At 39.0% G+C, this 9,799-nt stretch overlaps 1 protein-coding gene and 1 long non-coding RNA gene across 4 annotated transcripts; one reads left to right on the top strand and one right to left on the bottom strand.

Annotated features, from left to right (window-relative positions):
- The first annotated feature begins 1,703 nt into the window (after positions 1–1,703).
- On the top strand, positions 1,704–8,580 carry lnp1 (leukemia NUP98 fusion partner 1). Of its 3 annotated transcripts, XM_044198730.1 has the most exons (5): positions 1,704–2,482; positions 4,453–4,692; positions 5,464–5,559; positions 5,865–6,051; positions 7,306–7,437. In XM_044198730.1, exons 1-4 carry the CDS (start codon positions 2,297–2,299, stop codon positions 6,030–6,032), a joined length of 690 nt encoding a protein of 229 aa, XP_044054665.1. In that variant the 5' UTR covers positions 1,704–2,296; the 3' UTR covers positions 6,033–6,051; positions 7,306–7,437. The 3 variants fall into 3 exon arrangements, with proteins under 3 accessions (XP_044054665.1, XP_044054664.1, XP_044054666.1); XM_044198729.1 differs by lacking the exon at positions 7,306–7,437 and having other exon boundaries at positions 1,706–2,482; positions 5,865–6,847; XM_044198731.1 differs by lacking the exon at positions 5,865–6,051 and having other exon boundaries at positions 1,708–2,482; positions 7,306–8,580.
- LOC122877324 lies at positions 4,564–9,721 on the bottom strand. Its single transcript, XR_006378226.1, has 3 exons — positions 9,560–9,721; positions 5,831–6,014; positions 4,564–4,687 (listed from the first exon to the last, which is right to left on the bottom strand). It is a non-coding gene; the product is annotated as an uncharacterized LOC122877324 (long non-coding RNA).
- Between the last annotated feature and the right edge of the window lie 78 nt (positions 9,722–9,799).

Genomic DNA, 9,799 nt, shown 5'->3' with positions numbered 1-9,799 from the left:
TTTTGCCACTAAACTACACAAGACGTGGTTAAACACAATAACCTTGTATATTGCATGTGTGGCGTGTCTCTCCTCAGTGACCCAGCAGAAATTGTTGCTTTGGAAAAGGTGAAAAGGGCTACTGACAGAGGTTACAGTAAGGATGTCTGATCTTCAGCTATTCCTGATTCTGTCTGTTATTCCTGTAAAATGTGCCTGCTATTGTTAGCAAGCTGTTGTTGGAAAGCTGTGACCACTGAGACGTGTCTATGCTCCTGTAGTGCTGAGAAGTGTTTAGATGAAGGGAGCGGGTGCTGCGAAAAAGTAAATCTTTACAGATCAGCTACAATAAATACAATGATTACAGTTAAATCATTTAAGCGGATTAACTTCAGATGCTCATGCAGGTAGTTTGTTTGTTATTTATACAGTATGTTTCTCTGGCTACTTGGTCTGGGCTCCAAAAAGTATTTTGTAATACTATTTAGCAGATTTGTGACACACACATACACAAGAGAAAGTAAGTTGAATCAGTTGTAGTCTGTTCTTCCAGTCCTCCAACTAGATTTGAAACATAGCATAGGTACTGTTTGCCTTAATTTCTTTGCACTTCTTTACATTTCAGGCTGCAAATTGTTCCTATAACGTACAACCACTTTAAAGAATGTAAAGATATCTCAAAAGATATTATCTTGGCTAATCCCTCTGGATCTGTAATCTTATTATTTGCATGGAAGATTTGTAAATTCTAGCATCATGTAGGCATATATAAAGAGTACTTGTTGTTTTTCATTATTCTTGGTCGTTTGTGTTCAGGTGCGACCTTTATAGGCTCCCATCTTTGGAAAAACAACAGATTACTGTAATCTTGTTCTCAGTCATGATCTGAGGTTACATGACAAAGCAGCATGAATGTCTCATAGCAGTGCTTGCTCAGATTAGTCCTCCTCTTTGAGACTCAGGTCTCTGAGGTGATTAGCGGCATTTGGATCCTTTCAGTTTGTGAAGGAAAATTTTGTTCATGCTCAGATGTAAATTTTAGCTTAAGAAATTCCTCTGCCGGAAGCTGAAGACTTGAAGCAAAAAAAAAAAAACTTTAAAAAGTGGTTATCTGTCTAATTTACTTTGCAGTTTATACGTCATTACCATGTCATATTTGTATGCAAACAAAGTGTTGTAATACTTACACAAAAGGACCACACAAGTCATCGGAGTGGGATAATAAGGATTTGGTAACTTTAAATAGCACGTGTAGTACAGCCTTTTTTTCTTTTGTCAGTTTCAGAGCACTCTGATGGCTTGTAACGGACAGTCCAGGTACCATAAGACTCCACTATGACTCTATAGCATCTTGCATATTTGATGTTGGTAATGATATGTTCTCTCTTGAATTCATGGAAAGTGTAGAATAAATAATGTGTTATTTGTTTTTCAGAGTCAGATTTTCTCATCCTAAATAGCTCAGCACAATTTATATTCAAATTATAAATTGTATCTAATATGTGGCACAGTTGATGGCATTGTATCGAGAGTGAACTAAACGCATATGTGCTTTAAGTGGAAGAGGAAAACTTAACTCATTGTCCAGTACATCATCAGTACTTCATACAATATGTGCTCACGAATATTTGTGCAAATGTTGCTTTTCCAGTTGTGTACACACAGTTGAATTTATTTTACTTCAGAATTGTACTTGACAAATTTGATAAAAAAGTATCTCTGAAAATAACGGCAAGAAAAAAGAAAATAGGATTCAGTAGTACCCAGTGTAATATGAAAGGATATAGTCCCTCTCTGTCCTGTATTACACAAGCCCCAGGCTCACAGTGTACAGCAGCAGACAGTAGCCTGCACTCCATAATTATTGACAGGTTTGATGTACTCAGTGAGTGGAAAGTATGGGGAAATTAGAGTTTCAGTTGGCTACCCCCAGGCCCATGACTGTAATGGAAAAATTAAAACCTGTGGTCACATCACCCACCCAGTGCCAAAATACTAGCCATTCCTGTCTAACTCCCGCCTTCCTGTTTATTCCCATCACCTCCATTTTTACTTTCTCCCAGCCACGTTGAATAGATTATAGGGGATTCACTTATTTAGAGGTTAGAGCAAAAGCTCTGCAGTTTATTTTTGGATCATCCAGCTACAGCAGGAGTGGTTGAGGATCTAATTGAAGTAAGTTACCTTTGCCTTGTGGCACAGTGTTATATAGTAGAGCAGCCAGTGAGTCAGAGGCTTAGTAGGTCAGCTCAGTGTTGCCACTCGGCTGGGATCACACTTTCATCTGTTGTACCGGGACTTCCTGCACAACTTCGTCATGTCTCTCAGGCTCCTGCCGGCTTTCATTACGGATAATGATGAAGATGACGATGGTAATTTCACAAAATGGATGAGCAGTTACTGGGGTCACGGCGCAGAAGCTGGACACTCCAGAGACCGAAAACGCAGTTTCAGAAGACCCTCGAAAACACAAGCTGATCGAAGAGCATCACTCCCGACTGTGGTAAGGACCACCAGCATTTAATGGATGCATGCATGTGACTTTGTTCAGTTGTTCAGTGAACAGCAGCTACACACATTTTCAACAAAATACCCATGTCTGATGACAGCAGACATGGGTATTTTAAACGGATGTAAACTTAATACTGCTACCTTTAAAAATCAATTAACAAAAAGTTACTGTATGTAGCTTAATTAATCAAAATCCAATATGTCAGCATGGAAAATTGATAAAAGTTATGTACAATATATTCAAGTAATAAGGTTGAAAAAGAAAGAAAAGTATGATCTTATTTATATTTTGGCAGACAATGACAGTAGATTAATACATGTATATACTCTGCAGACACGGAAAAACCAATAGGATGTCCAATCCTGATGTCCAGTCTGCTGTTGCACAAGTATATGACAACACCCCCCCACCCCAGCACAGATACATATGTTGTTTAAAACTGATTAGAAACTGGTGCAACTCAAGGAAACCTGAGTTTATTTAATTTCCTTTATTGTTATTTGGCAACATGCAAAATTCCAACATAAAATGTAAATAAAATGTAAATGTTCTGCCACATGCTGACTTCACTAGACTCAGTTCACTACTTCACGATGACTGATAGAACGTTTTCAAATGAATGCAGACCTGGAGTCTGGCCGCTGATCTGTCTGTTTCCTGCTAAAGTATTGATGTGTATGTATGTTTTAAAGATATTACTCAGCATTTATCTCCAACTGAAACAAACAAACTTCTTGCAGGAAATCATATTCTTTCATATTCTAGAATCAAGCAATGTGGATGTTTACTAAAATGTAGACGTACACCCTGTATGCTTAAGATGGACAAGCAACAATGAGTGTGTGTGCTTAATTTGTTTTTTTTCCATAAAAGCAGTGCTGATGACATGTTGTCATATGATTAGAGTTGCACTTATATTTTGTTTATATTTGGAGGTCTTTAGAAAATCTCCTGAGTTATCATAACGTGCTAGTTAAAGGGACAGTTCACTTAACTTTAGTGCTATTTATTCATCTAGATTGTTTTAGTGTGAGTTTTGGACATATCGGTCGTGGAGATGTCTGCCTTTGTTGAATATAATGGAACTATATGGCACTCGGCTTGTGGTGCTCATAGTGCCAAAAAAATACAATTGAAAAACTCAACAGCAATGTCTCTTTCCAGAAATAATGACCCGGATAATGATAAGATAATCCACAGATTTGTTGTGAGCGGTTTCATGTAGGAACTATCGGTAGAAATAAAATAGTAAAAAGAAATAGAAAAAGAAAAATGCTATTGAATTGAAAAATAGCATTATTGGAAAATGTAGGACTGAGCATTTAAGGAGCGTGACCAAACTTGGAACTCAAAGTCAGGATATCTCTGCCTCTGCCGCATCGTGTCTCTTGTACCCCAACTTTATTGAAATGTAATACTAAATCGCTGGAGTACCCTTTAATTAACCCTTACTATTATGACACAGTCGTTATCTTGGCATATAAGTGATCACTCTGAATTGTTGATTTTTAACATTAGCAGCACTAAAGTTTAGCAGTGAGGGATGAGAGAGGGCACCAAGTCAAAAATCGGAATAGTCACCTTACACCAACAAAAAACTTCACTTTTGCTTTATTTTGATGGTACCCTCAATATACCTGTTAAATATAAGTGCAATAATCTGATTATTGCTGTTGTGTACATAATCAATGAACCGACTGGCCTGAGTCGAGACACAAACTATAATTAAGTGGGTGCTTTGCTAACATGTTACTTCAGAATATTAGGAGTGATTAACCCCCTTCACAGACGAAAGCTCAGCGCGGTCGTCTGTCTGATTTATTGTTCTTCACTTTTTCAGCTATTATGGGAAACATGGAAATATTACACTTTTGTTTTCCTCTGAGCTGAGATCGAATCATTGTGGACACGTTTTTACATTGTGTGATAGCACTTATTGTCTTTCTTTGCGTGGTCCACAGTCACAATTAGATGCCATGAAGTTGAACAGGCTCCATGCAGCGGCAATGGCACCCGCCCCGAGCCACGTCAAAACGAGAGAGGAGAAGGGGGACGTCAGGCCTCACCAGCGAGCTCGTCGCGTCCCCTCAGACGACAACAGCCGTCCCAAGTCAGCCATTCCAGAGAACCGCATCACCACTATCCCAGAGCTCACAGAGTCATTCGAGAGGAGACTTTGTCTCTGTGATGCCATGTCTATGGTGAGCAGAAGTATTATAAAGTTACTTAAAATTTAAGCAGTTTTTAGAGGTTTTTTTTTTTACTAGCCTAGTGTTTTGCAGATTATCCATTTAACTGCATGGCCGATCAAGTTTGGTGCACTCTCTCTTTCACTAACAGGGTATTATGAAGCCCTTAAAGATTAAAGAGCACTTACAGAGAGATTAAAAGGTATATTACCTTAATGTGCTGACAGGATCATGGACAGGTTTGAACCGCATGACATGTTATTATTTTATCATATTATTCATTGTAAACTGTATCTTTTGTAGTACTATAAGGACCAGAATAAGATATTTCACATTTTATGAAAGGGCTAGATCACTTGATCACTGTATTTTACATTTGGGCATTCTAATATTTAACATTTTTTAGTTCTAACTGCTTTATTTTGTTTTTAATGTTAGGTTTTAGTTTTCTAACCTTTCTGTGGTTAGATATAGCAAAAACAGAGTTTTATTGTATGACTATACTGTGTATACATACTGTATATTTACTGTTAATGACACAGTATATTTATTATTTGCCTATGCATTATTTAGATCATTTAGAGGATTTCTGGAGAACAGTCTGTGGCTAAATGTGTATCATATCCAACAAAGCTTTCAAAATAAATGTGTTTTGTCATCAATTTCAACAAGACACCATTAATACTGTAAATATACCAGGTAAATACTTAATTGCTGTAGTATTACCATTCATTTTGGTCAGAGGTTGTGACTTAAAATGAAAGTTGATTCTTTCTTTGACAGAATGATGACAGGTTGTGCCTGATCTGTCATGAGAACATGCAGAAGAGTGGAGGGGGAGTTCAAGAGCTGCACTGTACACACCGCTTCCACAAAGAGGTAAGCCATCTTTAATAAGTCAGAGGCATTGCATGTCTCCTCTACACTGTTTTTCAACTACCCCAACCTTCCCATTGCAAGGGAGTCTTCGCTTGTTCACTCCAGTCGCAGCATGTCAGATATCAGATCCATGGTGCATGAAGGCAGCTTATTCCTGGATATGCATGACGTGAAGTGGTATGAAAACAATCAGCCTACACCTGAAACGTATCTCTGTGGAAGCATGGAACACTCTAACAGCTTCCCCCTGGTCTGAGGACTTGACACTTACTGATCATGATGTCTCCGTTTGGTGGGTGATGAAGGCGGCTCGGAGGTCAGAGCAGTGTCGGCCCCGCAGCGGCAGTGAAGCAGCGGCTTGTCAGGTGAGAAGGTTCTCGGACGAGAGGAGGAAGTCGGCTGACGGGCACATCTCCATGGAGAAGGAGCAGCACACATCCCGTCGCCAGCTTTCCCTGCGGAGACATCGCTGATATCATTCTGTGGAAGGAGGTGACTCATTGGAGGAAAAACGGAGGATTGGCACTCATGGGCCTGAACTTTTGCTGTAGCCTATGGTGTGACATTTAGGTGTTTAAATCTCAGGGCCTTGACTGTGCCTGACCTGATCCTGTAAAACTGTCCTGTGGGCCCTATTGCTATGTCAGCTTTGGAGTCATTACAACACTTTCTCCTCAGTGTCAAAGGCCAAATTTAGGAGGATCCATAAATTGCAATTCATGATTGTAAAAACACACTGACTTCTCCCCCAAAATATTAGATTTTTGGAATTGTTGAAAATTCTTATAAGGAAAAACCTGAGTATGAATATTTGGTAAAGTTTCTTGCTTTATTAACCAACTTCCATATTGAAATATTATGCTACTTTAAAACTGGCAAAGAATATGTGTCTCTATATAATACCACTTTTATAAATGAGATGTATAAAATATTTGCTTCATAGTAGTATATAAAGCATGTCAAGTTGTTCACAGGTCATGTGATGATACTATATTTTCAGTTATAACTCACAGCTTGTTACTGGGTGACAATCTAGCCTATATCTTTCTGGTTACATCAAATGATTTTAAATATCACACAAGGAGAATATTTTCAATTTGCCACATTTTAAAAAAGCCTTTCATCTGAACTACAATATAATTTAAATAGTGTGAAAGTAAAAGAAAATATTAAATATGGCACATACAGTAGATCTTATTCTTTTTTCTCAGCTACTGTGATTTGTTACTGTTACTGTTTCCAGTAACATTAGGCTATATACTGTAGAGTCTGAGGACTTGTAGGACGACTTGTTATTTGGATTGCTTGGAAGTTGTTTTAATGTCCAAAAGGATGTGTGTTTTTGTGTTCAGTCATAACTTCAGTGTTTGTATTTTGTGCTGTAGCAGAAAAGAAAAAAAGTCAATAAACAACCAAGGAAATAAATTAAATGTATCCACTTTGGATTTTTCCTGCTTTAGAACTTTTTAAACAGAGGAAACTGTTTGGACTCTTTTATAACCGCACTCCTTCAACAATATAGTGAATGTACAATAGAGTAAAACACGTGACAGCAGTGTGCTCACAGCTCGGGGTCAGGGTCAGCGTTGATCCTGTCGTGCATATGGTTACAGTAGGTCAGCGTGTTGGAAATAACCTCCTGGCATCAGTGAGAGAAATCAATAACTGCAGAAATCCTAAACATTCAGCCTGGCTGAAAAGAACACATACAACAGATGTCATAATCTCTTTTAAAATGTGTTTCAGTGCATGGAGCAGTGGCTGTGGAAGAAACAGACGTGTCCCACATGCCGTGTCCGTGTGTTCACGCTGAAGCCCCTCTACTGGTCTTCGTACCGCACCAAAGTCCCATAATGGTCCTGTACCTACATCTGCCATGCCTGCATGCCCATGTGACCCACTGACCCCCAGACCTCCACCACACCTCAGTCCTCCTGCATGATCACCCGCTGCTCCTTGGTCAACATGTGAAGGTGTACTCAAAACAGTACTCAAGGAGGAGACTTTAGATTATCTTCTGTCATGGGAGGGCCCTGGACGCTGTATGAGAGTTTAGGGCCCCTCAATAAGAGAGAGAAACTGTAATTTGGTGGTCTCAGAATGTTTATTTATATAAGATTAAAATGTTCTGTGTAGAGGTTTTGTCTCTCTTATCTCATTTACCATAAAGGAATAATTTGACATTTTGGGAAATATGTTTATTTGCTTTCTTGCAGAGAGTTCGATGAGGACATCGATACCACTGTCATGTCCGTGTATTAAATATGAATATGACAGAACTAAATCTTGTGGAAGTATTTGATGATGGCATGGACAGAAAAAATAATACTTATAGCTTCCTGATGACTAGCTTTGCTAGTCTGAAAGCGAGTGAGTGCAGCCACCTGTTTTATGCCTGTGTTAATAATCTTTACTCTGAAGTTATAAAAGTGAGCTCCTCCTCCTGAAACAGTGAGTCTGTCGTACCTCATTTTCCATCTGCTCCATCCGCCTGGCTTATTGTTTTGCATGTGACATATTTTGCATGTGAGGTCTAATGGACTGTCATCTCTACACTGTTGTGTATTTTGCACTGCCAAATGAGAGTTTACAGCGTGTGCTAAATGTCCAACAAAATCAGACTGCCTGTATATAAATGTATCCATATAAAGAAGCAATTATATAAATGTGATTTTATTTCTAGTTACTGACAAATACTTGTCTTTCCATGTATAGGATGTTTATCGCTACATTATTATTATTATTTCATGTGATCTTAATACATTTACTACCAGTAAATCCTGGTAATCTACTGTGGTCTTGCTTAGTTTTATGTCCAACTAAAATGAATCTGTTTGCGGTCTTTGTTAGGATTAGTATAATTATAACTGGAAGGTATCCAAGTCATTTAAAAAAAAAAACTCTTTAAAGGGGAAATTACATTATAACTAAGCTATATTTACTGTCCTCTCTGAGAGTTACAAATTTGGTTTCTGGATTGTCTTTCATACATGGCATATTAAACATTTGTCGTATTGTGCTCTCAAGGCAGCACACAGTAAGTCAGCTTGCACTGAAAGGCCTGTCACTGACACACCTAACGCGTTTTAAATGTTTTGACCGTGTTACTGCTACCTGTTCAGTCAGTGGAATAGCATGAAACTGATGGCAGTATTTTTGACTCAGTATGAGTATGTTTATATTCAATGCTAGCACACTGCGTTTTTCACATGTCAGTGGAATAGCATGAAACTGATGGCAGGAGTATGTATTGCGTCACATGCGTGCTCGTGCGTGTATATGTGCGTCCTCATGAGCATGCACAAGAACAAACAAAACAGGGACCCACTCGTAAAAACATTGCTCTAGAGCACTACTAGTGGTCGAAAACGCCACAGGGTGCCTTTAAATTTGGCTACTTTCAGGCCATCAAAATGATTAATGAAGGTTTCAGCATTTCTTCCCCAGAATGTTATTCCTGACTGTGAGGAGAAACAGTATTTAGACCTTCATGTGAACAGTTAATCCAAATTATTTCAGAAAAATTGTATAACTTCTTTGTTCATAGTCTACATTTTTGATAGTGATGCTACCACACAGGCTACAACCAAGGAAATGTTTACCCATCTTTTACCTGCAGAAGAGCTAGTTTATCCTCCTGTTTTACACTTCACAAATAAAGTCAGAAATTCTGAATAGACAGTAGTACTAAACTACAGTATGAAGTTACAATTTGTGTTTTAAGTAAGAGGGGTATTTTAAAATAAACTTTGGGTAACAATGGGTAGTTTCTTTTCAGTTTACTTTGCTGGTTGTTTTCCTTGTAAACCCTGATAAATGCTAAAAGTCACTATTTGCTTCCATTTACCACAACAGTAGGCTACACACACAACACTGAATCACTGCCACTCGGTTTGGAGTAAATATAACAACTAAACTGAGGGACCGGACCTGCAAAATATAACAACTAAACTGAGGGACCGGACCTGCAAAATATAACAACTAAACTGAGGGACCGGACCTGCCGCCTGAGGATAAGGAAGTCTTCCAGCTGTAGTGTAGTACGTGCTGCATGTCTTGTCCCGGCCCGCCGGCCTGCCTTGGCACGATGGAAAGTAGCGGTTTCCTCCGAGCAGGGAGGGACAGTGCCGAGCACGAGCAGGCGGAGTGAAAGTGCACACGTGGACACCTGAGACTGACGTGGACTTTAGCCAATGACAGCACGGGCTGATGACGCCAGCTCACCTCTGCCATCCAATGG

This window comes from Siniperca chuatsi, linkage group LG6, assembly GCF_020085105.1.
Source record: "Siniperca chuatsi isolate FFG_IHB_CAS linkage group LG6, ASM2008510v1, whole genome shotgun sequence".
Lineage (NCBI taxonomy): Eukaryota > Metazoa > Chordata > Actinopteri > Centrarchiformes > Sinipercidae > Siniperca > Siniperca chuatsi.
The sequence above is the reverse complement of the archived record's forward strand: the minus strand, read 5'-3'. Positions and strand labels throughout refer to the sequence as shown.